The sequence below is a fragment of the Scyliorhinus torazame genome, chromosome 3, assembly GCF_047496885.1.
Source record: "Scyliorhinus torazame isolate Kashiwa2021f chromosome 3, sScyTor2.1, whole genome shotgun sequence".
NCBI classification, from domain to species: domain Eukaryota; kingdom Metazoa; phylum Chordata; class Chondrichthyes; order Carcharhiniformes; family Scyliorhinidae; genus Scyliorhinus; species Scyliorhinus torazame.
The window spans coordinates 200813619-200841570 of NC_092709.1; the positions used below are offsets into that span (position 1 = coordinate 200813619).

Genomic DNA, 27952 nt, shown 5'->3' on the forward strand with positions numbered 1-27952 from the left:
GGAACATCCAGCAATATCGCAATCTGCACTGCCAATTTTTGTTTTGTAGGTGGTCAGAACATTGTTAATCCAATTTTCTGCTGCCTGATCTGGTGTCTAAATTGTCACTGACTGGGTGCTGCATGCTGCAAGATTTCTCTGATATTTGACCACTTCAGTAATCAGGCTTCAACCAGGAGTTCTCATGCAGTTTTACACAATGTGGGGGAGGACTCATTTGAGGGGTGGGAATGATAAACAAAAGCACTTTCAACATCCAAGACACAGCTGTTTCACATAACGTTCCTGACAAAAGTATGAACTACCAGCATTCAAAACGTTGGCAGAAAGTGTGCATACCAAAAGCCAGCCATATTAATGTCACTCCATTGTTGCCGTTGAATAGAAAAAGCAAAACTATAATCAAACAACAGCTAACTATGCATTTACATTCTGTACACTAAGGCAGGTCATAGCACTGGAATGATATAGCTCTATATCTGGCTTTGCAAAGAAAACTTAGCGCAAATATCTGTGAACGTTTCATAACATTTCCTACTGGCGAGTAAGCCGTGCTGCATCATTTTCATTCCTTCAATAAAATCATAACCCCTAGCTACAAAATTAACCTGGCATCTAAATATTGACTGATTACAACTATTAATATAATTGAAATCACAGGCAGCAGAACACTCCACATCAGGTTCAATACTGCAATAGAAATAAAACCAAATCACTGCTCACAGTGCCAGGATGGTAAAAATGTGAAAATAATTGGGTGCAGCGATGCTTTAGTTCAATCCAACTCAGCTTATTTACAGCAAAGGGAATGACACAAAAAATTAACGGTGAGGCAATTAAAAGGTTCATATTAAGGGTAATTTTCCATTTTTACACAGCTCTCAAGATATTTTAATACCAAGCTCTTGCTTGGTACACATTTATTATTTGCACATATAGATGATTTTGTTTTACTTACAGCTACTACTCCAAGACTTCAGCAGAGATTTGATGCCGATTTCAAAAAACACAGAATCCTGTAGGCTTAACATTATGGCGTTTGATGAGCAACAGCAAGATTCACCACAACAGTATGCCCTAGCTGTGTGTTTATTTCGTCTCAAATTGCTGTCCCCTGACTCCTTTCAGCGGCAGAGCAGTTCTGGCCTCAAGTGTCCCTTCCTCATTATCATGCAGTCTTCTTATGTGACGCACATTGAGTTTCAGCAATGCTGAATGCAGATGAACTCCCAAGCCAGCCAGAAAACTTCTCTACATGGAGGATAGTTTGAAGGACAATTTCATCTTTCACAGGACACAACATGTATCTTCTGCAAAGACCGAACCAAACGATACACCCACAAAGAGTAGTTTTTAACGGCCAAGTCGAACAACTGTTACCAGCTGCATCCTACGATGTTGGTAAATACAGTACAGAAGGGTGGAGCTCACAACTATTGAAAACAAGTGCTACCATATAAATAAAATACAGAGTGGAACCAACTGAGCACATCTCGTCGCTTGTACAACGGACATCATTTCACAAAATCACCACTAAAGTGCATTCTTTACCGCTGCTTGCTTCTGAAAAGCCTGGCTGCAGTGTCTCTTCACAGCAGTACATTACTTCCTACAGCACAGCCCACCCGGTCAAAAATCAGGGACTTCTCAGCATGCTTGTGATGACGCATGATACAGCGTCCCACTTAATCTCCCAAAGATAATGCTAGGTCTGCCTGGCTTTTGCTTCAAAGAGGGGGGGGGGGGGGGGCGGGGAGAGAGAGAGAGCGAAGGGTGTAGGGTGATGCAATCAACACTGTTTTTCAGCCTATAGTGCAGCATTTCAGCTTCCTCACAACATTTTTTTCTCCCTATCGGTTGAAACAAAATTTATCTTATTTCCCAATTGCAGTAGAACAGAAATAGATTGTGCTATATCCATCACAAAAACAATTTTACTTGGTTGATTTTTAACTACATAATACACAATTTTAACATAACAATTACGTCTCAACAAAGGAAGATTAATATTTCAAGAATTCAACAGAACAGTTTATTTTTAACAATATAGCGTCCAATTAAAAGACAGATTACTCCCCGCCTTTGCCATACAAAAGACTTCTGGCAATAAGTGTATTTTTATATAAGTATATTAATGCAGGAAAACATTCCAGGGCACTTACTTCAAAAGAACATTATAAGATAAAAGATGATGCAGAGCCAAGAAAGCCGACAATAGGACAGGTGGGCAAAAGCCGAATCAAAGAGGTGGGTTTTAAGCAGTCTTAAAGGATGAGAGTGAAGTAGGGAGGAAGGAAGATTTGGGAAGGGAGGTTTAGAATCCATAGAATTCCAACAGTGCAGGAAGAGGCCATTTGGTCTATCAAGTCTGCACCAACCCCCCCAAAAGAGCACCCTACCTAGGCCCACTCCCCCACCCTATCCCTATAACCCCATCTAATCTGCACATTTTTGGACACTAACCTGCACACTAGATGGCTGAAGGAAAGACATCGCTGGTGGGGCAAAAGGATTGGGGAAAAGTACAAAGACGTCATTATTCTCAAGAGGGTTTTAATGCTCGAGTACATTAGAGATAAAAACATAAGAAATAGGAACACCAGGAGCTATGTGGCCCTTTGGTCTGATCTGCCATTCAAGCAACCATGACTGATCTTCGGCTTCAATTTCACTTCCCCACCCACTCTACATATCCTGCGATTCCCTGATGCCCCAAAAATCTCTCAACCATAGCCTTAAATGCCATCAATAATGGAGCACTCTCAAAGTCTGGAATAGACAATTCCAAAGATTCACAACCCTTTGAGTGAAGAAATTTATCCTCATCTCAATCCTAAATGATCAACCTCTTTTCCTGAAACAGTGCCCTCTTATTCTAGGTACCTTAGTCGGGGGGGGGGGGGGGGGGGGGGGGGGGAGAGAGAGAGAGAGAGAGAGAGAGAGAGAGAGAGAAACCACAGCACTTACCTATCCTGTCACGCCCCTTCAGAATCTTGGATGTTTCAATGAAATCACTTCTCATTCTTCAAACACCAGACAGTTATAAGCCAAATTTACTTAGCCTCTCTACATAGGTCAATCCCTCCACCCCATGGACCAATGTAGTGAACCTGTGCAATCCCAGCGACCAATCTAGTGACCCTATGTATTGCCTCCAATAAAAGTACATCCTTCCTCAAATATGCAAACCAAAACTGCACATATTAATTTGAGGTGTCATCTCACCAAATCCTAGTATAATTGTAACAAAAACTTATTTATTCTTACATTCCAATCAAGGTGCAATGAAGGCCAATGCTATTTACTCTCCCAATTGCTGGCTGTACACATTAGCTTTGTCTTCCTTGTAAGAGTACCTCGAAATTCCTCTGGACATCAACATTTATAAGTTTCATGCCTTTTAAAAGATTCTGCTTTTCTATTCTTAAAACCAAAGTGAATAACCTCACACTTGCCCACATTATATGCCATCTCCAAATTGTTGCCCACTCACTTAACCAGTCTGTATCACGCTGATACTGTGCAGTGGCTACAAGAGTGGTATTTTCCACAAACAGGATATTACTGTCAGTTCATGAAGATGTTTTGCCTACCACACAATCAAGCAATGTCGTACATGAATTTCAATGCTGGTGTGTTACCAGGTGTGTAGACCATACATCCCAGCGACTGCCTGATTGAATCAAATAACATGTCCCTTTGGTTGTTTACAAGCTGCAGAGCACAGACTGCACTAAATCCAGCCACGCTTACAAAACCCAAAGCTAAACATCTGCTGTTAGATGTGATTCCGTAATTGGGAAGTGCTTGCTGAACAAACCTGAGTGTGCTAACAGCTACACTAACAATCTAAAATAATCAGTTGATCTCTTAACATGGCTCACATACACTTGCTGGAAGCAACATACATTAATACACAGGGACCTTGTCTCTGAAAACAAAAGGAACATGTTCAAGACTTGCACCATTTTTGAATTACCCAGAAGCTTGGGGAGCTTATACTACTCCATTGCTTTCTTCAGCCTTTTCTTCTGTAGCATAAATTGTTGCGATCATTTGAAATTCTTGCATTTGTCCTGCTCACTACAAAGCAAAAAGCTTCAGCAACACATCTCTCTTTTCAGCAATATTCAAGTCCTGTACAAGCAAGCAACTGTCTTTTTTAAAATTCATTTAAGAGGTATGGGTGTCGCTGGTTAGGCCAGCATTTATTGCCCATCCCTAGCTGCCCTTCAGAAGGTGGTGGTGGTGTGCTTTCTTCAACCGCTGCAGTCCCAGGGTGTAGGTACACCCACTGTGCTGTTAGGAAGGGAGTTCCAAGATGTTGCCCCAGCAACAGTGAAGGAGCGGCGATATATTTCCAGGTCAGGGCGGTGAGTGACCTGGAGGGGAACCTCCAGGTGGTGGGGCTCCCAGGTATCTGCTGTTCTAGTCCTTCTAGATGGTAGTGGTCGTGGGTTTGGAAGATGTTGTCTAAGGAACCTTGGTGGGTTACTGCAGTGCATGTTGTAAATGGTGCACATGGCTGCCACTGTTTGTCGGTGGTGGAGTGTTTTAATGTTTGTGGAAAGGGGAGCAAGCTGCTTTGACCTGGATGGTGTTGAGTTTCTTGAGTGTTATTGGAGCTGCACTCATCCAGGCAAGTGGAGAGTATTCCATTAAGCGCCTGACTTGTGCTGTGTAGATGGTGGACAGGCTTTGGGGGAGTCAGGAGGTAAGTTACTTGCTGTAGGATTGCTAGTCTTTGACCTGCCCTGATAGCCACAATATTAATGTGGGTAGTCCAGTTCAGTTTCTGATCAATGGTAACCCCCAGGATGTTGATTGTAGGGGATTCAGCAATGGTAATGCCATTGAACGAGAGGCAGAGGTCAGATCGTCTCTTGTAGGTGATGTTCATTGTCTGGCAATTGTGTGGTGCGATCGCAACTTGCCACTTGTCAACCCAAGCCTGGATATTGTCCAGATCTTGCTGCATTTTGACATGGACTGCTTCATTATCTGAGGAGTCACGAATGGTGCTGAACATTGTGAAGTCATCCTATATTTTTTTACAGTCCCTGTGTCCTCCTCACAACATGCATTCCTACCGAGCTTTGTCTTGTCAATAATATGGGTTGTACTAATGTGGAGGGAGTGAGGCATGATTTGAACAGGAGGATAAGAATTTTAAAATCACGCAGTTAGTGGATCAGGAAATAAATTATGCCACTGAGCACAGGATTGGGGGGGTGCAGGATTTGATGCAGATTAGAATCTGAGCAGCTGAACATTGAATGAGTTCCAGTTTATAAAGAACTGAAAATGAGAAGACAAGTTGAGCTCTGGAATAACTAAATCAAGAGGTAACCAAAGCGTGGATGAATGCTTCAGCAGTAATTGAATTGAGTTAGTGATGGAGACTGATGTTAGAGGAAATAGGCAGTCTTTATACCTTTTGTTTGTTCTTTGAATATGTGACACTGGCACGGTCAGACACTAAATTTCCAGGTTGCCTCAAAAGGTGGTGGACCCTCTCTCAGTATTGCTGAAGTTTGAGTATCGCCAAAATATTGTTGTTTAGGTAATTCCAGGATATTGGAGCAGCAACATATGCAATGATCATGTGTAACTTCAAGAGGAACCTGAGGTTATGGTGTTTCCATGATGTTGGTCATGAGGAGAAACTACTTCCAGCAGAGGGTGGTGAATTTGTGGAATTCGCTATCCCATAGTGCAGTGGAACCGGAGTCATTAAATGGTTTCAAGAAAGAGATATATTTTTGATTAAAAATGAGTTAAAGGGATGTGGGCAACAGGTGGGGAGGTGGATTGAGACCAGAAAGAGATCAGCCATGATCTGATTGAATGGCAGAGCAGGCTCAAAGGGCTGAATTACCTACTTCTGCTCCTAATTCCTATGTCCTTCTTAGCGGCAGAGGTAAAGGACTAGGAGGCACTATTGAAGTAATTTTATTGACTTGTTGCCATGCCTCCAGTAGACAGGACATACTATTTTGCTACAGTAACTACTCTCACCTAGTCAAGTGGTCCAAGCAAAAGATGAAGACGTTTTGAGTGGTCAGGTGAGCTAATTGCCACAGAGGATTCATCTCTGCCCTGCTCTGGTAGCCACAGTGTTAATATGTATGTTGCAGTGAAGCATTTGATCAGTGATGAATTCCAAGATTTTGATGGCCAAGGGTGTGGTGGTAAGCAGCTTGACAACAGTGCTGCCACTGAAGTCCAAAGAAGTAGTTATAGTACTTTCTCTTGTTGGAGATAGTTACTGCCTAGTGATTGCAAATGATACATGCTATTTGTCAGCAGAAGTAGCATGTTGTCAAAGTATTGAAGAATGTTATGATGGGCTACTTCATTATCAGTGGAATTGTGAATGGAACTGAACACATAATCATAAAAAAGAATCATAGAATGGTCATGTCATGTCCATGCCAGCTCTCTACAAGAGCAATTTAGCTAATCCCTTTCCCCTGAAAACTGTGTCTTCAAGTGCTTATACAACTCCCTTTTGAAAACCAAAGTAAAATCTGCCTCCAACACATTCTCAGGAGGCAATATATTCTAGATCTTACTCATTCACTGCATATTTAAAAAAAATCTCGTGTCACCTTAGGTTCTTTTGCTATTCACCTTATTTTGGTATCCTCTGTCTCTCAACCCTCCCACCAAAGGGAACAGTTCCTCTCTATCTGCTCAACCACAACCCCTGAAACCTTTGGACAGCTCCATCAAATCTCCTCTCAACCTTCTGTTCTCGAAGGAGTGAAATCCTCGTTTCTTCAGCTGTGTATTGGAAGTGAATAGCTTCATTACTGAACTCAAAAAGACCTTGCAACTCTCCTGATATCTCAGTGGGCACAAGGCAGTCCGTACTGAGCCTCAGGTTTGATTCCCAGGGAACCAGATACACAATTGAGTATTTGTTCTCATCGTTACATAGGGATCTCTGTTGGAAGTGTGTTTGGATGTTCAACAAGGTGTGTATTTGTCTCAGTTCAAATAGCTGCCAACGTTTAACCTATCGGTTTACTCATGAAAAATAGCCACTTGGTTAAGTTATTACAGCACTAACAATCTACCAGAGCATGAGTCAGCATCTTTAGAGATTTTTATTTCTTAAGTGAATGGGCAAATTTTTAAAAAAGATTTATATACTATATTTTTATGACAGTTCAGTGGCTATTTCAGCAACTCAATTAAAATAAAATACACCAATATAAAAGTTAAAATAATCCTCAAAAGAATAATGTGCAAAAGACTACTAATAATTTCTCACGTAAGGTGAAAGTAATATAACAAGTAAATAGCTGTGAAAATACAAATGTAGAAGAAATGTTATGCTTTAAGCTTATATGTACATTCAAACCAGTCTAATGCTCAGCACAGGGCTAAAAGCTCTTCTCTTAGGAGGCTGGTGCTATGGTGTATGTTAGCATTGTGATTCAAATCCTTTATCATAGTATTTTTCCTGAAAGGCTGATATGAATAATTCAGGGTGTTATAAATTCAAATTATTTCAGAATTGAGACCTGCAAGTGCATTCTTAAATACATGCCAGTCTATTCATGTGAAGTTCTGCTCGTGCACAGGAAGTAGTTCGAGAAACTTATTTTTACTGTGATTAAGTTTATTATAAACATCATATGAATTTGCATACACTAGTCAAACCAAGGTATATATTTGCTGCAAACTGATAGCATTGATAGCTTTTATTTAAAAAAAGGCACAGATGAAATTTCATATTCTCAATGGCCTACTTCGGTCAAAAAAGGTTATTTATTCAACACCTTTTCCTCTCCCATACAATTTCTTATTATACAATTTTATCCATTTCTGTGTTTGCTTCAATTATTTTACCAAAACAAAGGTTGCATTATGTGCCAGCATGAGCTTGCAAAACTCAATGGACAAATGAAGGAACTTCAATATCTTGAGGCCAACTGAGCTCATCTTGTCCATGAGATCCACCTCCTGTCCCCTCAGTCCTACTCCCACTAAACTGATCACCCAACTTCCCCACCTAGCCCCTATGGAAAAAAAAAGTTACCTGATATTGTAAACAGGTCGTTCTCCTCAGGTGTTGTCCTTCTCTCCTTTAAATCTGCCATCCTCACCTCTCACTTAAAAAAAGCCAACCCTTCACACCTCCACCATTGCAAACTACTGTCCTAACTCTAACCTATATTTCCTTTCCAAAGGCCGTGACTGTGTTGTCATCGCCCACATCCATTCCCATCTTTACCAGAACTCCATATTTGAATAAATCAAATCAGGTTTTTCCCAAAACAACTCTTACCAGGTTACATGACATCTTATATGAATGGGACAAAGGTAAGCATTCCATCCTTGTTCTTCTCAACCTATCTGTAGCCTCTGACAAGGTTGACCATAACTTGCTCCTCCACTGCCTCTTTACTCTCATCCAGTACAAATGCTCTTACCGAGTTCTATTCTTATCCAATTTTAGCCAGAGAAGATCAGGCAAAAGCTTCTCTTCCTCCCATACCGTTACCTCTGGTGTTCCCCAATGAGCTAGCCTTGGCCCCCTCCTATTTCTCATCTACATGCTCCGCCCCCCCCCCCCCCAAACACAATCACCCAAAAGCACGTCACTAGTTTTCACATGTACACTGACAACACTCAGCTCTATCACACTGCCACATCTCTTGACTTTTCCACTCTGATAATTATCAGACTGCTTAGCCAAGATCCAGTACTATGTAATACTGGGAAAACTGAAGCCATTGTTTTTGGTCCCCGCTCCAAATGTGGTTTTCCAGCTACCAACTCTCTCCCTAGTAGCAAGATATTAAGACAGTCTGTTTGCAATTTTCACAATTAACATTTGATCAATCTCAAGATGAGATTCTGACCTCATATTCATGCTATCACGAAGACTGCCTATTTCCACCTCTGTAACTTCATCAAACTTTATCCCGGCCTTAGCTCATCTACTGCTAAAACCATTATACATGCATTCATTACCTCTAGACGCGACTATTCCAACACATTACTGGCTGGTTACCCACATTCTACCCTCCGTAAACTTGAGACCATCCAAAACCCTGCTGCTCATATCTTAACTCGCAGCAAGTCTTATATCCTCCTGTGCTCACTGACCTCTGCTGGCTCTTCGTCAAGCAACATTTAAATTTTTTAATGTTCATCCTTCTTAAGCGCCTTGAGACATTTCATTACAGTAACGGTTTATTTATACAAGTTGTTTTCAAATCCTTCCATGGTTTTACATGTCCCCATTTGTCATCTCCACCAGCAGTCACAACCCTCAAGATATCTGCAGTCTCGAATTCTGACTTGTGCATCCCTAATTCTAATTTCTCCACCATTGTTGCCAATGCCTTGAGTTATCGAGATCCTAAGTCTGAAATACCCTCCCCCACAACTCTCTGCCTCCCTTCCTCACTTTCCTTCATAAAACCCACCTCCAACCAAGCTTTTGGATACCTGACCGAATATCATTTTACATGGCTGTGTCGTACCTTGTTTAATAATGCTCCTGTGAAATACATTGGATCATTTCATTGTATCAAAGACGCTATATAAATACAACATGTTATTGTTTTACATATATGGAAAATAACTAGGTTAGAGACTTGGCTGCTGAGATCAATTTTGACTTGAATTTACAGATAGCAAATTATGTAAGTCTTGATACATTCAAGGGATAGTGTAATCTCAAGTCATCAGGAGCATGCAAGGCAACAAACATCGCCTCTATCTATGAAGTGCAGGGGTAATTACAGTAGAGAAAACATCCACTGTTGAGAATATGGATGGATGAAATATTTGGATTACTGCCATTTAGTTCAAATTGATTTTTTAAAATGTTTCACTGACATAAAACGGTTCACGGACATGAAACGGTTCACCACCATCTCTCAAGGGTGATTCGGGATGGGCATTCTGGACTAGCCTGCAACACTGACATGTCATGAATGATTTTTTTTGTGAAATTCCACCATCAAAATATTAAACTCTTTTTTTAGCTAGTTTGCGAAGATAAATAATAATGAAAACAGAAAATGCTGGATAAATTCAGCAGGTTTGGCATCTCTTCAGGAGAAGGATCATATGGACTCGAAACATTAACTCTGTTTCTCTCTCCACAGATGGGGAGTGACCTGCTGAGTTTATCAAGCATTTTAAATTTGATTTCAGATTTCCAGCATCCGCGGTATTTTGCTTTTATATTTGTGGAGATAAATGTCATTCACCATTACTGTGGGTGAAAACATTCACTCTTTACACCCCTGTTCCTGGGATGTTATTGATCCCTATCACAACAAACAGCAATAACGTCAATAATTACAAAGCTAATGCTTCACTAGACAAGTATACTGTGTTGGAAATTTTGTAAGAAGATGTTTCAATGTTAATCTTTTTTAAAAAGTCACAGTGGACACTGCAACATTAAAGTTATGTAACGCCATAACTTTAATGTTGGACTTACTAATAATAATATCTAAGAAATTATGTTTCAAAGATTATTCTCCCCATGATAGATATGAAAAATAGGGACACCAGTAACCATTTAGCCTGTCAAGCCTGTTCCACCATTCAGTATTATGGTTCATCTGTATCTCAATTTCCTTTAGTCACCTCTGTTCCTTATCCCTTAATATTCTTCATTGCTTGCGTTAAAAAAAATCTATCTGGTTCACTAATGTCCTTTCGGGAAGGAAATCTACTATCCTTAGCTGGTCTGGGCTATATGTGTCTCCAGACCCACAGCAATGTGGTCGATTGACTCTTAATTGCCCTCTGAAATAGCCAAGCAAGCCACATAGCTGGAGCGATTAGGGATGGGCAATAAATGATGGCCATGCCAGTGACACATATATCCTATGAACCGATTTTTCAATTGACAAAGGCTTAACGGTTTTTTGAAGAAAAGTATTCAAGATTTTCATGACCCCTTTGTGTGAATAAGTGCTTCTTGAAGTCATTCCTAAAGAGCCTAGCTCTAATTTTTAGGCTACGTTCCCTGTTTCTGGAGTCCCGTACCAGAGGAAATAGTTTCTATCTACCCTTTCAATCCTTTAATGATCTTAACCAGCTCAATCAGATCAGCCCAATCAGATCACCTTTTAATCTTCCGTACTCAAAGAAACAGAAGTCCAATTCATATAACCTGACCTCAGAACTTAACATTTTCAGCTCCCGTATCATTAAGTCTGCATTGCATCCACTCGAACGCCAAAAATTATGCTATGCCCACAACTGAATGCAGAACTCCAAATTTGGTCCAAGCAGTGGCTGTCACTTTAATCCCACTCTTTTTCATTTGCACTCTTCCAGGCAAATGGAGAGCATTCCATCGCACTCCTGACTTATGCCTTGTAGATGGCATCCAGGTCTTAGGGAGTCAGAAAATGAGTTACTTGCCACAGAATGACCAGCCTTTGACCTACTCTTATTTTCTTTTTTCTAAATGTTTTTAATTGGGTTTTTGAACAAAGTATATTTGCCGTTATGTACGCGGGATATGATATATACATATATATATTTAGAAGAAAAGGGCACACACACACATATCACAAAGGAAAAAAAAAAGAAAAAGAAAAAAGGTAACAACACGAGAGAAATACAAAATCAATTCTTTACACACATAAGTAGGCATCTCTTTGTGTGTGTGTGTGTGTGTATGTGTGTGTGGGGGGGGATACATATTTGGGTGCCGGAGAGACAATTACGGAGGGCAATACTCGAATGGGTCTGGTGCTGGTGTTGTCCCTTGCTTCTCCCGGACGGATTTCGCTGCTGTTGTCATCTCGTGCACACTTCCGCTTCAGCCGGCCCTCCCGTCTTCCGCCTGTATTCTCCTTTTTCTCTGTTCCTGTGGATGCCAAGTTTGTTAACCTTTCCCTGCCTACTACCCCCCCCCCCCCCCCAACTCTCATCTGCTGTTCCCTGTCTCTTCCCCCCCTCCCCCAACCCGCCTCCCTCTCTGTGGTTCGTCTTTCCTTCCTCTTAGATTTAGCAGCTCCCCACCCCCCTCCCGGTCTATCTCTCCCTCTCATGCTTTGGCTACTGTACCTTGGTTCGTGGCTACCTGGCTACTCTTCTGCTTGTTTGTTGGCCACAAACAAGTCCCGGAACAATTGGGTGTATGGCTTCCACGTTCTGTGGAAGCCATCGTCTGACCCAAGGATGGCGAATTTGATTTTCTCCATTTGGAGAGATTACGAGAGGTCAGACAGCCAGTCTGCAGCTTTGGGTGGTGCTGCTGACCGCCAGCCGAACAGGATTCTACGGCGGGCGATCAGGGAGGCAAAGGCAAGGGTGTCTGCCCTCCTCCCCAGGAATAGATCTGGCTGGTCTGAAACCCCGAAAACCGCCACCTTCGGGCATGGCTCCACCCTCACCCCCACCACTTTAGACATTGCCTGGAAGAAGGCTGTCCAGTACTCCACAAGTCTGGGGCATGACCAGAACATGTGGGCGTGGTTGGCCGAGCCTCCTTGGCACTGTTCACATCTATCCTCCACCTCCGGGAAGAACCTACTCATACGGGTTCTTGTTAAGTGGGCTCCATGTACCAATTTCAGTTGCTTCAGGCTAAGCATTGCACACGTGGAGGTGGAGTTGGCCCTATGCAGTGCTTCGCTCCAGAGTCCCCACCCTATTTCGATCCCCAGGTCCTCCTCCCAATTCATTCTTGTTGCGTCCAGTACGGTGTCGGCCCCTTCTACCAGTCGGTGATACATGTCACTACAGTTTCCTTTATCTAGTATGCTTGCGTCCAGTAACTCTTCCAGTAATGTCAGTCGTGGCGGTTGTGGGTATGTCCTAGTCTCCTTTCGTAGGAAGTTTTTGAGTTGCAGGTACCTTAGCTCGTTCCCCCTGGCTAGCTGGAATTTCTCTGTCAGTTCGTCCATTGTTGCTATCCTGCCGTCCGTGTATAGGTCCCTGACTGTCAGTGTCCCTCCGTCCTGTCCCCATCTTTTGAAGGTGGCGACAGTCAGCGCTGGTGTGAACCTATGGTTGTTGCAGATGAGAGCGTTGTCCGACATTTTGATCAGGCCAAATTGCTGCCGTAGTTGGTTCCAGGACTGGAGGGTGGCTATCACCACTGGGCTGCGGAGTGTCTTTTGGGTGGGGATGGGAGTGCCACCGTGGCGAGGGCCCCCTGCAGGAGGCTTCCTCTGCGCGCACCCATTCAGCTTCTGGGTCCTTGATCCATCCCCTTATTCGCTCGGCCGTCACCGCCCAGTGATAAAGTTGTAGGTTTGGGAGGGCTAGCGCCCCCCCCCCTGGATTTTGTTTCTTGTAAGACCTTCTTTGGGATCCTAGCATTCCTCCCCCCCAGTACGAACGCCATGATTAGTTTGTCCAGTGCTTTGAAAAAGGCCTTGATGATGTAGATCGGGATGGATCTGAATAGGAAGAGGTACCTGGACAGCATGTTCATTTTGATCGTCTTGACTCTCCCCGCGAGGGAGAGTGGGAGTGTGCGCCATCTTTGCAGGTCCTTTTTTACTTCCTCTGTCAGACTGGTGAGGTTCCATTTGTGGATCCCTTTCCAGTCATGGGCTATTTGGATCCCCAGATGGCGGAATGTGTGTCAGGCTTGTTTAAACGGCAGTCCCATTAGTGCTGCCCCACCTACTTGTGGGTGTACTGGGATGATCTCGTTTTTGCTCATGTTGAGTTTGTAGCCCAAGAAGGCGCCAAACCCTTTCAGGAGAGCGATGGTTCCGCCCATGCTGCTTTGTGGGTCCAAAATGTAGATGAGCAGGTCATCTGCATAGAGTGAGACTCTGTGCTCTCTGCTGCCCCTTTGGATCCCCCTCCAGCTTTTTGCTGCTCTGAGCGCAATTGCTATTGGCTCGATCGCTCGAACGAACAGCAGTGGGGACAGTGGGCATCCTTGTCTGGTGCCCCTGTGCAGCTGGAAGTATCGGGAGTTGGTGTTGTTTGTCCGTACGCTCACCATGGGAGTGTTGTATAGGAGTTTTACCCAGGAGGTGAACCTTGTTCCAACCGCTCCAGTACCTCTATGAGGTATTTACATTCGACTCTGTCAAAGGCCTTTTCTGCGTCTAGGGAGACGATCACCTCTGGTGTTCTCTCCCCGGATGGGGTCATTATCACATTCAGCAGGCGCCTAATGTTCGAAGTAAGCTGTCCATCTTTGACAAAGCCTGTCTGGTCCTCTGCAACCACCTCTGGCACACAGTCTTCTAGCCTTTTGGCTAGAATTTTGGCCAGTATTTTGGCATCTGCGTTCAGCAGTGAGATGGGTCTGTATGACCCACATTCCGTTGGGTCTTTATCTTTCTTGGCTAGCAGCGAAATTGAGGCCTGTGCTAGGGTGGGTGGCAGTGTGCCCCTCGCTAGCGAGTCTGTGAACATCTCCCACAGGTGCGGGGCCAGTGCTGTCGCAAATGTTTTGTAGAAATCCACCGGGAACCCGTCTGGTCCCGGCACCTTCCCCGCCTGCATGGAGCTAATGCTGTCCATGATCTCTCCCAGTGCTAGTGGTGCTTCCAGGCCCCATTTTCTGCCCTCCCTCACGACTGGTATGTCCAGCCCATCAAGGAACCGTTCATCCCGGACTCCCCCATCGGGGGCTCTGAGGTGTACAGCTCTTGGTAAAAGGCCCTGAAGGCTTTGTTGATCTTTTCTGATTCGGTTTCTAATGTGCCTCTAGTACCCCTGATTTGTGCAATTTCTCCGGTGGCTGCCTGCTTTCTCAGCTGGTGTGCCAGCAGGGGGCTGCTTAGTCTCCGTGTTCGTATAGGGTCCCACGTGCCTGGCGGAGTTCATACACTGCTTTCCTGGTGGAGAGCAGATCAAAGTTCCTTTGTAACTCTTTCCTTTCCGCCAGGAGCTCTACGGTCAGGGCCTCGGAGTATTTACGGTCTACCTCCAGTATGGAGTTGACCAGCTGTTGCTTAGCCACCCTTTCCTCCCTATCTCTTTGCGCTTTGAAAGCGATGATTTCCCCTCTTAGTACGGCCTTTAGCGCGTCCCAGAACATGGGTGAGACCTCCCCGCTCTGGTTGTTTTCCGTGTACTCTGCTATGGCCTGCGATATCTTTTCGTTGAAGGCCTTGTCAGCTAGTAGGGCAACGTCCAACCTCCATGTGAGGCGTTGAGCCCTGCCTGTCTCCAGCCTCACGTCCATGTAGTGTGGAGCGTGGTCTGATATCACAATTGTGGAGTATTCCACTTTGTCTATCCCCGGAAGCACCATTTTCCCCACCACAAAGAAGTCAATTCTGGTGTATATGTTGTGTACTGGGGAGAAGAAGGAAAACTCCTTCTCCCCTGGGTGGGTGAACCTCCAGGTGTCCACCGCTCCCATAAAGTGACCGAGTTCCCTTGCCATGCTTGAGGTTTTCCCCGCTTTGGGGTTTGATCTGTCAGTCGTTGGATCCTGTACACAGTTGAAGTTCCCCCCCCCCCGCCCCATGATTAGTCGGTGCGTCGCTATGTCAGGGAATTCTACCATGGTCTTCTTGATGAAGCTCGTGTCGTCCCAGTTGGGCGCGTACACGTTAACTAGTACTACCGGTGCCCCATCCAGGGCCCCGCTGACCACGACGTAACGACCCCCTGGGTCCGTAGCCGCCTTTGTCGCCCTAAATATCGTCCATTTGCTGATCAGTATTGCCACCCCCATGGTCCTCGTCCTGTAGCAGGAATGGTAGGTCTGTCCCACCCAGCCCTTTCTTACCCGCAGTCGGTACTGCTCCCGCAGGTGCGTCTCTTGGAGGAAGATTATGTCTGTCTTCATGTTTCATAGGTAGGTGAGGACTCTGGATCTTTTCACTGGGCCGTTGAGTCCCCTTACGTTCCAGGTGACTATCCTGGTGGGGGGGCCTCTGTCCCCTTGCTCCTGTGGGATTAACCATATTTACCTAGTGGATGCACCCCTGCCCTCCGGGGTTCCCCTTTGTTAGGGGGCCGTCCAGGGTGGCCGCTGTCGCAGCTCTCTCCATGCGGTCGGACCCCTGCGCTCCAGGGTTTCCCTTCGTCCAGGGGGCACCCGGCATGGCCGCCCGCTGTGCGACCATGCGGGTGGTGCACTATGGAGTCTCCCTTTGCCCAGAGACCATACTAGGTGGATGCTTGCAGCGATTCCTTGTTCCGAGCCCTTGGTTGTGGCACTTTGTAGCCCTATTGCTGTTCCATTTCTAGCCTCGTTTGTCCCTCCGTCTCTGTGTCTCAGGTCTCCCACCTGTGGCGTTCCCTCGGGTAGTGGTTTGCCCAGGGTGCGCTCGCCATGGTGGGAGTGGGGGCGGGGGGGCCTGGCGTTGCCTCACCCCTCCCCCTCCTCCGTCGGCGTGTTGTTGCCCCTCGCCAGGGGCTCCGTATTTCTACCCTCGCTGTTAGTTTTCCAGCCAGTGTTCCTCGATAAACTAGTTTGCTTCGGCAGGGGCTGTAAAGAAATACTCTTTTCCTTGGTATGTGACCCAGAGTTTCGCTGGGTACAGCATACCAAAACGCACATTGTTCTTGTGAAGAGCTGCTTTCGCTCTATTAAACTCAGCCCGTCTCCTGGCTAGGTCTGACCCAATGTCCTCTTAAACTCTAATGAAGTGTCCTTCCCATTTACAGGTTCTGTTTTTCCTGGCCCAGCGCAGGATTGTTTCCCTGTCTTGGTACCGGTGGAGTTTAGCTATAGCTGCCCTCGGGTGGTCCCCTGCCCTGGGCTTCGGGCGCAGCAACCAGTGTGCTCTGTCCATTTCAGGTGGGTTGGGGAAAGTTTCGCTCGCCACTAAGTTGCCCAGCATCTCGGCCACGTATGCCGTGGGGCTTCTACCCTCGATCCCCTCTGGTAGGCCCACTATCCTGACATTATGTCGTCTTGAGCGGTTTTCCTGATCGTCCATCCTGCCCTTCAGGCTCCCCTGCGTTTACCCAGTCTCGCCACCTCTTTCTCCAGGGCTGTGATCCGGTCGCTCATGTCAGTCGTGGCTTTTTCCAGTTCCTTAATGGTCACCTCTTGGGTTCCCAGTTTCTCCGCTTGGGCTTCCAGTTTCTTTTCTGCTCTGCCCAGGGTGAGCTGCACCTCCGCCAGGGCCTCAGCCATTGCTGCCTGTACTGCGGCCTCTAAGTTTGCTCTGGTCCCTGCCTTGTTTTCCTGCTGATGTTCCCTCAGCACCTCGGCAAAGGCTGCCTTTCAGTTCCAGTTCCCCTCTGGCCCAGGGGGGAAATACTCCTGTCTGACCAGTTCTTTTTCTTGCGGCGAGTCTTCCGTTCCCCCGCTTTGTGCGCGGATTAGCTCGTCTGAACGGGCTCGCATATTGCCCAGTTTGCTTTTGGTGCCCTTTCTCCCTCTGCTTTGGCTCCCTTCTGGCATTTCTCCCCCCCCCCCTTTTCTTTTCTTGTCCCCCCTCCTCCTCTTTTTTTCTCCCTTTTTTCCTTTCATCCCCTCCCCCCCTTCTAAAAAGACCCTTTTCAGGTATGTTTGGTTTTTTTTTTCAAAAAGTGGAAAAAAAACGAAGAAATTTTCAATCCCTTTAAAAGCTTTCTTTTCAAAGGTTTTTTTTGGAAACAGGGGAAGTTCCACTTTTCTTTTTCTCCTCACTCACCCAGGGACCAGAGAGAGAGGCTTCTGGACGGGCCGGGAGTCCATCTTTGTTCGCCCACGTTCTGCTGTGTAAGGGGAGGTTGGCTCAGTCAGGCTGGCTCGCAGGCCCGCGCTCCGATGCGCTAGCACCGTTTGGGGGGGGCGCGACTCTCCCCGGCCACTTACAAGTCTCCGGCCCCTCTCGCACACCTTTCTGTCCTTTCCTCCCTGGGCCACAGCTTACCGGTCCGGTCCCTTGCGGCCTCTTCTCCTTTTTTTTCCCCCTGCTCGTACCTCTGGGTGAGTGCTGCGTGGGTCCTTTCTTTTTTTTTCTCCTCCCCGTTTTTTTTAAAAGCCAGGATTAAGAAGAGGGAAAAAAATCCCAGACAAAACAAGCAAAAAAGACAAAAAAACAAGAAAAGCAAGACGAAAAAAAAACCCTGAGAACCTAGTTCTTTAGCGGGAGCTGCCCCATGCACGTCATCCCCCTACCTCGTGGGACTGGAATTCGACCGACCTACACTTATAACCGCAGTACTTATGTGGTTGGTCCCGCTCAGTTTCTGGTCGGTGGTAACCCCCAAAATGTTGATACTTGGGGATTCAGTATCGACGCTGAACGTCAACAGAATGGTTAGAGGGCAGCATGGTGGCACAGTGGTTAGCACTACTGCCTTACGGCGCCGAGGTCCCAGGTTCAATCCCAGCTCTGGGTCACTGTCCGTGTTCAGTTTGCACATTCTCCCCACGTTTGCGTGGGTTTCGCCCCCACAACCCAAAACATGTGCAGGGTATGTGGATTGGCCATGCTAAATTGTCTCTTAGTTGGGAAAAATTAATTGGGAACTCTAAATTTATGGGGGGGGGCGGGGGGGAAAGAGAATGGTTAGATTCTCTCATTTTGGACATGGTCATTGTCTGGCACTTGTGTGGTGCAGATGTTGGTTGCCACTTATCAGCGCAAATCAAAATGCTGTCAGGCAATCAAAGAACATCCCTACTTCTGCCCTTACATTGAAGTGAAAATTATTGTTGAAGCAGCTGAAGAATTTGGTTAGAGGACACCATCCTGAGAAACGCAACGCCTGTAGCAATGTACTGGGGCTGAGATAATTAGTGTCATTATAGGGAGATATTAGGAACTTGGGTCCAAGATGTAGCAGGCAATTTAGGGATTAAATAGCCTGAGGGAAAAGACTGCTCGCAGCAGAGTCAGAGGGATATGCCACCCACAGCCAGTGTTATTTTGTTCCATTCAGACGTGAGCTCGTTAATGGGAATACGTTCAGCCAGGATGATCCACTCAAGATCTATTGTCATTCGGGACAACCTTGTTTGACCAGCCATTAACCCATCACAGAGTCTGATGACCTATTTGTCCATCAATGGAAGGTTAGTTGCATATGAATGGCACAGCTCTGTTCTTTTGTATAAATGAGAGTTGGCAATCAGCCAAGATAACAATAATTGTTTCAAGTCTGGAAACCCAAAATAACTTGTGTTTGAGGGGCTGGGTGGAGCTTAGAGAGAGAGAAAAATGCTGTTTTGAACAGTTACAGGGAGAAGGCTGTGGAAATCAGCCAAGAGGGTCATGAAAGCTGCCACCGAGGATGCTTTGGAAAAGGGTTCTGAACAAATGTCCCTAACAGAAGAAAAATTGATTCGTAAATGCAAGTATTGCCTTGGCCTGTCTGTGTAAGTGACATGAAAGTGGTATAGCTATGTAAAGTGATGTTAAATGGGAATTAATGTGTTACGGTTAATATACTTCATGCAATCTGTTAATGCAAGAACTGAAGTGAAAGTTTAAATATGGTTTTCTTTTCTTTCGTTGTAACCAAGTTTGTTTACAAAATAACCACGCCCAATTTGTTATATTATCACTCGTGGAAGGAATCCATCATTCCATAACACATTAAGACTTTAAAAGGTTATAGCATCTGGTCCAGTCTCTTAGCTACTGTTGAGAGCTGACCAGCTGTCACATTAGCCTCCAAATACCCACAACCATCGCCCATTGTCTTTTGTGCTAGGTATGACTCCGACCAGTGGAGTGTAGTTTCTCGATTCCCACAAACTTAAATTTTGATATAGCTCTTGCATTAACAGACTGCAGTGAAGTTAAGGGCAGTCACTTTCACTTCACCTGATGATTGAGACAGGACAGATCGGGTGGCAAGTGGCCAGATTGGATTTGTCCCGCTTTTTGCTGGCAGGACATACCTGGGAAACTTACCACATTATTGGGTAGATACAAGACTTGTAGTTGTACTGAAACAGCTTGGCGAGGGGCATGGCAAATACCGTATATACCGGTTTAAAAGTAGAATTTTTGATCGCAATTTTTTAAAGCCAAAAGTTAAGGGGCCAACATGGGTATTCTTTTTGAGGAGCTTATTCTCAACTAAAACAGGGCCATCTGACACAACTAACATGGTTGTCAAAAGAATCCACAAGCTAATGGGAGACATGGTGCTCACACCAGCTGTTTATTGGCTCTGTTGTTAGGTTTTCATTAAGGAACCTCCCCTCACCACCCTGGAAGAGGAAGGAGTAGCATGAACTCGGCCTGCAGTTTCAAAGCTGCTTGGGGTCAGCGAAAGGGAAGCGGAGTGAAGGGCCTCGTCTTTCGAAAATATCACACTGATGGCCTCCAGCTTTTGAACTAGGCTTTGGTGCAGAGCGATTGTACTGAGTCTGCACTCACAGGGGCCTAAATGGTAAGTCCTGAACCTCTTCTATCCTCCCCAGGGAGGCCGATTGCAATGGTTGAGGACACAAGGCCCAGGCGTACATTTATCTAATGTTCACTCTGAAAGTTGGCCCTTGCACCCAGTTTCCATATGCATTGCTTATTTCCCTTCCCCAGTCTGTCAGTTTCTCCCCACAAAAATCAACATCGATCTATATTCTGTGTTAATTAACATGTAGGGACTGGAGAAAATACAGTAAGTGTAACTTTTTTAATGAATAATGAACTGAGCTTTTTGATGTGATTGTAGAGATTATAATATTGCTATGAAACATTTGGTCTTTGATCCCTGAAAAACGAGGGTCGACTTTGAGGTACATAAAAAATAAGGTTTTTATTAAGGCCATAGATCAGAATCAACTTTTACACGACGATCAATTTTTACACAAAGATCCACTTTTACACGAGTATATATAAAGTAATACTGAACACCAGCAAACATTATCCACCTGTTTTTATCAGGGAAGGTCTTTAATGTATCAGCTGAAGATGGTGGGGCCTTCGACACTGTCCTGAGGAACTCTGCAACAATTTTCTGGGGTTGAAATCATTGCCCGCTACAGCCATCTGTAGTTGGGCCCCAAAGTCTCTTTGCTCCTCCAAAGATCCCAGCTTCTTACCATTTGGCCAATCTTTCCCGGGTCCAAAACTGATGATCTTGATTTTGTTCCCATTACTACATCTGCCAAAGTTTGCCCACTCACTTAATCTATCACCATTCTATTCGCAACTTTCCGTTCCCGTCTGCAATATTTGCTGTGCCACCTAATTTGGCATCAGTAGCATATATGGCTTGTCATGCAAGAGCGCCTTTAAGAACTGGATGTTTAAGCAATGTACCTTTAAGGAAACAGTGATGTCAGAGAGTGGGTGGAGCTCAGCTCAGGTCAGCCATTTTGCAGGTTTTTAGTTTCAGTTTAAAAGCAGTGTCTGTGTGTTTCCAGAGAGCTGCAAGTTTTGCAGTTTGGTTTTGCTGAGAGCAGCTAAAAAGTGCCTGGCTGGTTTTGCTGAGAGCAGTTTAAAAGTAGAAAACCAGTTAGCGACAGTCTCTGCCAGTCTACAGAAAAAATATATATCCTTTAGCCTGATGTGATACTGTTTAAAGGTGTTAAGTCTCTTGGAAGTTTGATGGAACATTTTAAGGAATTATTTACTGTTGCAATATTTTCTGAGTTATCTTTGAAGTAAGGGGTGTTAAGACATCCAATGTTTATTTCAGATGTTAAGTTGAGTTCATTGAATAAACAGCGTTTTGTGTTTAAAAACCCACGTGTCCATAATTGTAATCCCACACCTCGGGAAAAAGCCGTGTGCTCGGTAAAGCAACAAATCTATTAAAGGGCGAGGTTGGTTGAACTCCATGATACATTTTGGGGTTCTGAAAAGCCTTGCCCATAACAGGTTGTACAGTTTTCTCGATTCCTTCATATATGTCATTGATAAATATGGTGAAAAGTTGAGTTTGAGTAGATTCCTGGAGGAGACCTCCATTGACATCCTGCCAGTTGGTGCACATAGCTATATCCCTACTTTTTGTCTCCTGTATACTAACCAATTCCTTGCCCATGTCAATAGATTGTTTCCAATTGCATGGCATACAGTTTTGCTAACAGTCGGCTGTTTGGAACCCAATGCTTTCTGAAAGTCCACGAAGGTTTTCTGCACACTTGAAAAAAAACCAATACAGTAGATATAACTGAGTAAATGTATAGGTTGGGGAAATAAAGAAAAAAATGTTGTATCAGAGACAGAAATAGAAATTGCTGGAAAAATACAGCAGCTCTATGAATATCTGAAGAATAACATTTTAGATTTAAAATCCTTCTTCCGGATTGGTATTGGGAGGACGAATAGTCCCGAAAGACATTAATGAGGGGATGGAAACATGAAAAACTTTGCTACTCTTCTTCAAATTGTGCCAAGAGATCCTATGAAGAGATCCTACCACAGAGGGGAGACGGAGTCTTAGCTTAATGTCTCATCTCAAAGATGAATTAATTAACTGCCTGCTTATAGTAATCTACATTTCTGTGGTCTTGATCTTTACCTGTTGTTCTTCACTCCTCTCTTTGATTTGGTCAATCTTAAATGAGAGCTCCCATTCCTGCACATGCTAACTTTGATGAAGGGTTTCATACAGCACATACATCATCTATCTTCTCAAATCTCAGACCTACTTTATATATCCAGCATTTCCGTTAGTAACTCATCTATTTTGGCTATGTCAAACATGAAACATGGAGGATGATTACAAATGCATAACTGAATCAAGAAATGTAAAGACAGAAAGCAGAATTACAACCTATATGGGGAACACATTGTAATGTATTGTATTAAATCATAACTTTGTTCGGTAAGGGAAGTAACCTCTATGGATTTGAGGGATGGAAAACAAAAAAAAAAACCACTAATTAAAGGGAAGGAAGGCCTGGGAAAAAAATCCACTTACTATCACAGATAAATAGTGTTTTGTCCAAAATGCATAACAGATGACAGGAATATTACATCACAGGAAATTCAAAAACTCTGAGGTGGAAAAAGGGAGTACCAGAATGTAAGGAAGAGGTAAATCAAAAGGGCTCAATCAGGCGGGTAACAGGCAGAGATGATTAGTTAGAATAGAAACAAAATGAGCAACACACAGGAAATTCAGCAGCAGCCGAGAATGGTGTGTTCTATTATATTCATATATAATTTCTACATATCTGCCCAGGTAAACTTCAGCTAAAATTGCAGATTCAACATAATAAATAAAATTTCATAAGTCAAGAAATCTACAGTCGTGAAAATCCATGGACTTGTTTTGTGATAACCAAAAGCTTATTTGGCTCTATTCCTCTTTCCTCAACTTGGTTTTCTCATTTCACTTTTCTTACTCTTCTATTTTTGCATTTTTCCCCTCATTCAAGTGGGGAAAGCAAGGAGAGGCAGTAGCAAGGGCGGGTCAGGTCAGGAGCACTAAGGCTCATTATGCTTAATGGAGGAGTTTGGAAATATTGATTCTGAACTCCAGCCAACTGAAAAGAATGCATAGGAACAGGAGTTGGCCATTCAGCCCCTCGAGCCTGGCTTGCCATTCGATGAGAACATCGCTGATCTGTGACCTAACTCCATATAGAACATAAGAACTAGAAGCAAGAGTAGGCCATCTGGCCCCTCGAGCCTGCTCCACCATTCAATGAGATCATGGCTGATCTTTTGTGAACTCAGCTCCACTTTCCGACCCGAACACCATAATCCTTAATCCCTTTATTCTTCAAAAAACTATCTATTTTTATCTTAAAAACATTTAACGAAGGAGCCTCTACTGCTTCACTGGGCAAGGGATTCCATAGATTCACAACCCTTTGGGTGAAGAAGTTCCTCCTAAACTCAGTCCTAAATCTACTTCCCCTTATTTTGAGGCTATGCCCCTTAGTTCTGCTTTCACCCGCCAGTGGAAACAACCTGCCCGCATCTATCCTATCTATTCCCTTCATAATCTTATATGTTTCTATAAGATCCCCCCCTCATCCTTCTAAATTCCAACGAGTACAGTCCCAGTCTACTCAACCTTTCCTCGTAATCAAACCCCTTCAGCTCTGGGATTAACCGAGTGAATCTCCTCTGCACACCCTCCAGTGCCAGCACGTCCTTTCTCAAGTAAGGAGACCAAAACTGAACACAATACTCCAGGTGTGGCCTCACTAACACCTTATGCAATTGCAGCAGAACCTCCCTAGTCTTAAACTCCATCCCTCTAGCAATGAAGGACAAAATTCCATTTGCCTTCTTAATCACCTGTTGCACCTGAAAGCCAACTTACCTGGCTTTGGCCCATATCTCTTAATAACTTTGCTTAACAAAAAAACACTCTATCTCAGATTTAAAACTAACACCTGTTCTAGCTCAACTGCTGTTTGGGGGAGAAAGTTCAAAACCTCTACCATCCTTTGAGTGAAGAAGTGCTTCCTAACATCTCTCCTGAACCGTCTAGCCCAAATCTTTGGACTCTGCCCTCTAATTGTAGAATCTCCAACCAGTAGAAATAGTTCATCTTTATCTACCCTGTCTTTCCCTGTTAATGTTTTGAAAACTTTGATCAGATCTCCCTTTGGCATTCGAAATTCTAGCAAAAACAGGTTTAATTTGAGTAATCTCTTCTCGTAACTCAACGCCTGTAATCCAAGTATCATTTTTGTAAACCTACGTTGCACTCCCTCCAAGGCCAAAATATCTTTTCTGAGGTGTGGTGTCCAGAGCTGCTCACTCCAAATGGAATCTAACCAGAGTTTTGTATAGCTGCAGCATAACCTGTGTTTTTATTTTCCAATCCTCAAGATATAAGGGTAGCATTCCATTAGCCTTTTTGAATATTTTCTACACTTGCTCCGAACATTTTAAGGGCCTATGCACCTGAACCTCAAGTCTCTTTGGACATCCACTGTACCTAACTTTTTTCCATTTAGAAAGTACTCTGCTCTATCCTTTTTTGGTCCAAAATGGATAACCTCACACTTGCTTACATTAAATTCGATCTGCCACAATTTTGCCTGTTCACCTACTCTATCAATATCTCCTTGCAATTTTATGCTATCATCTAGGCTGTCTACAATGCCACTTAACTTTGTATGTGCATCAGTAGCATCTCCAACAGTGTTATTTTTTAATAAATCAATAAAATAACAAGAATTCACTACTGGGAAGGGCAAACACACAACTGGACAAGACAAGAGAAAATTGGGAGGAGGATCTAGGGTTTGAAATAGGGTGGGGACTCTGGAGCGAAATACTGAATAGGGTCAACTCCATCTCCACTTGCACAAGGCTAAGCCTAATACAGCTGAAAGTGTATCCAGAGCCCACTTAACCAGAACCTAAATAAGCAGATTCTTCCCGGAGATGGAGAATAAATGTGAACGGTGCCAAGGAGGCCCGGCCTACCCGCTCACATGTTCTGGGCTTGCCCCAGACTCGTGGGTTCTGGACAGCCTTCTTCAAAGCAATGTCCAAGGTGGTGGGGATGAGCGTGGAACAGGGCCCAACAATGGTAGTCTTCGGGGTCTCAGAACAGCCAGATCAGGGAGGAGATCCAACCCCCTTGCCTTTGCCTCCCTAATCGTCCGCCGGTGACGAATGTGATATAAAATAGTTACTTTAGAGATATTAGTTAATGTAATGTAGAAATAAGCCACTTTGATTCTGGCAAGTAGAGACAAAGGATTTTAGACCGCATGGAAAAAGCAGGAAGAGGTGTGTCTATGAGAGTGATGCTGCATTGATAGGGGCCGGAGAAAGGGATTGGAAGTGAGCCAATCAGAATAGATCAAACAAGTCAGGAGGGACATAGGATGACCTATGGGTGTCGAGTATGTGAAACTTGATGCCATTTGAATGTATGAGTACTGATCTCTTTGTCTGGGACCTTCACTTAGATCCCGGGGCTGCAGAAAGCAACATGTTATCTGTATCACTGTGGACTAGGTAGCTTGCAAGTTGAATAAAATAACTTCTTTTTACTTGCAAATCCATCTCGACTTTTATTGAGGCCAGACTGACGGAGAAAGAAATTTGGGATTCAACACCGGAGAATCCTGCTCGGCAGGCGATTAGCAACACGACCCAAAGTTGCAAACTAGCCATCCGACCTATCAGAACTTCTCCAGATGAAGCAAATCAAATTTGTCATCTGGGGATCGGAAGAAGGCTTCCACAAAACATGGGAGCCATTCACTCAGTTGTTCCAAGACTTGTTTGCAGCCAATAAACCAGAGGGAGTTGAAAGATACAACACAATAACGAATGCCAACGAGAGCTTAAAATCCTGAATAAAACCATTTATAAAATGACAAGAATTCTGGTCCCTGTGACAAAAGTACAGCTTTAGCTATCAGCAAAACAAAACATGGCATAATCCTGAAAATAGGGACAACACCGGCTTTACACGTTTTTAAATTTCCAGTAGTTCAGCATCAAGTCATAGTTATGCAAGCCGTCAGAGTTGTACATTATGTAGTTTTATACAGAATGGTGCACAACTACTAAAGGAAGATTCTGAAATAGTAAGGCACTATACTATGTCTGCAGCTGGTGCACAAACACACTGTATTGTATTCAGGCCTTAAATATAGCTGAGTCACATAGCCCATCAGTTAATGGCACATTCATATGTGCCGCACAGTATGCAGCAACAGCTAAATCTCAGACTCGCTCTGAACTGAAAAAATGCTTGGGTATAAAATGACAAGTAGCGCTCTTTTGGTTTTGAGATTCAATCATTCTCTTATGGGCTTTAAATAGTGAATAAATAAAACTAACAGAAACAAGCTAGGAAAATCAAATCTTAAGATATATAATTGTAAAGTTTGAACTCAACAGCTTTCAAACTCAACTTCTCCTAACCCTATGACCGTAATGTTCCAATCTATGATGCTATGAACTGAACAGGCCAGGAAGGAGTTATAACTCAATCTGCATACATGGAAGATTTAATATATTCAAGTAAATTCATACTTTCTCATTCTTTAATGCCATATATTTTTATGCACAAATTGTACAAGATAATTTCTCAGTTGTTTATTTTCTTCTCTGAGCGAGTCAGGAAAACAATTTGCCATCGTTCAGCAGGATCAGAGCGCCAGGAATGATTTCATACTCACAATCACAAGTTCCCATGTGCACAACTCACATCATAAACTATATTTTGTTTGGGAGAGATGGTCACCACGGAGCTTTTATTCTTGGGAATTAAATCCTGTGTTTGGAAGCAGAGATGTAGGCAACAGAAAATATGGAAAGATACCCCAGTTACACAGTTGCCCAATTTACAGTGCTGCAGACAAGTTTAATAGCAGAGCCTTTAAGGATAGAATGTTACGGTAACATTTTTATGTCTTATTTTCCTCCCCTTTCTTCAAAGGACCGCTATCTAAAGAGAACTTAGAAGGATAAGTACAGCAGATGCATGGGAACACCACCGCCACCATTTGCAAGTCTCCCTCCAGGCCACACAGCATCCTGACTTGGAACTATAGCACCATTACTTCACCGTCTGATAGAAATTGACTTTTCTTGTCAACTACAACCATGAGAGTAAGGGAAAATGATAGAGGTTTAATTGAGAGCTCATTAAGAATAATTAACTATAATCATATTAAGCATTACTTCAGTGCAACAATAGCTGGGAATCCACCCAGGGTTAAACCAGATAATACTTTAATTTCTTTCTTAGGGTTCACATTTTGCAAGTTGCTTGAGGCAACAAGGTCAGTGACGTCAACTAGCTAAAAGGCCCCATTGTTGTACGGTACAAGTAGTCCCGTTTCTATAATAACAGCCAGTTTAGGGCTGATAATTTCTTAACGAAAACTGTGTTTCTAATTAAATTGGCAAGCACTGGAATGGGAAATTGGCACCCATATATTTAAATATATATATTTCTTAAATTGATGGACAGACAGTTTGGCCGAATTGAGTGAATTATAAATTAGTTAAAGCCAATCAGAAGTAAACAGAAGGCCAGACCTTAAGATAATAATTTCCTTAAAAATCACTTACCGGGTTGGAAAAACTCATTCCGGAATCACCCTATCTCTCTTTCAGAAACCTATTTCTTTGCTGCTTGCTTTTGCTAATCGCCATCTTTCTTTTGTTTAAATCACTTAGTTATGCTATCC

At 43.8% G+C, this 27952-nt stretch overlaps 1 protein-coding gene across 4 annotated transcripts in view; it reads right to left on the minus strand.

Annotated features, from left to right (window-relative positions):
- Positions 1–27952, minus strand: part of fryl (furry homolog, like) — a 683156-nt gene that overhangs the window by 537214 nt on the left and 117990 nt on the right. Inside the window, exon 1 of one of the 4 annotated variants that reach the window (XM_072496732.1) lies at positions 959–1208. The exons of the other annotated variants lie outside the window; for them this stretch is intronic. Within the exon in view, the coding sequence (XP_072352833.1) occupies positions 959–1031 (73 nt within the window). The 5' untranslated portion in view covers positions 1032–1208. Of the gene's footprint in view, positions 1–958; positions 1209–27952 lie in introns of those variants that run through there. 4 annotated transcript variants of the gene reach the window in all.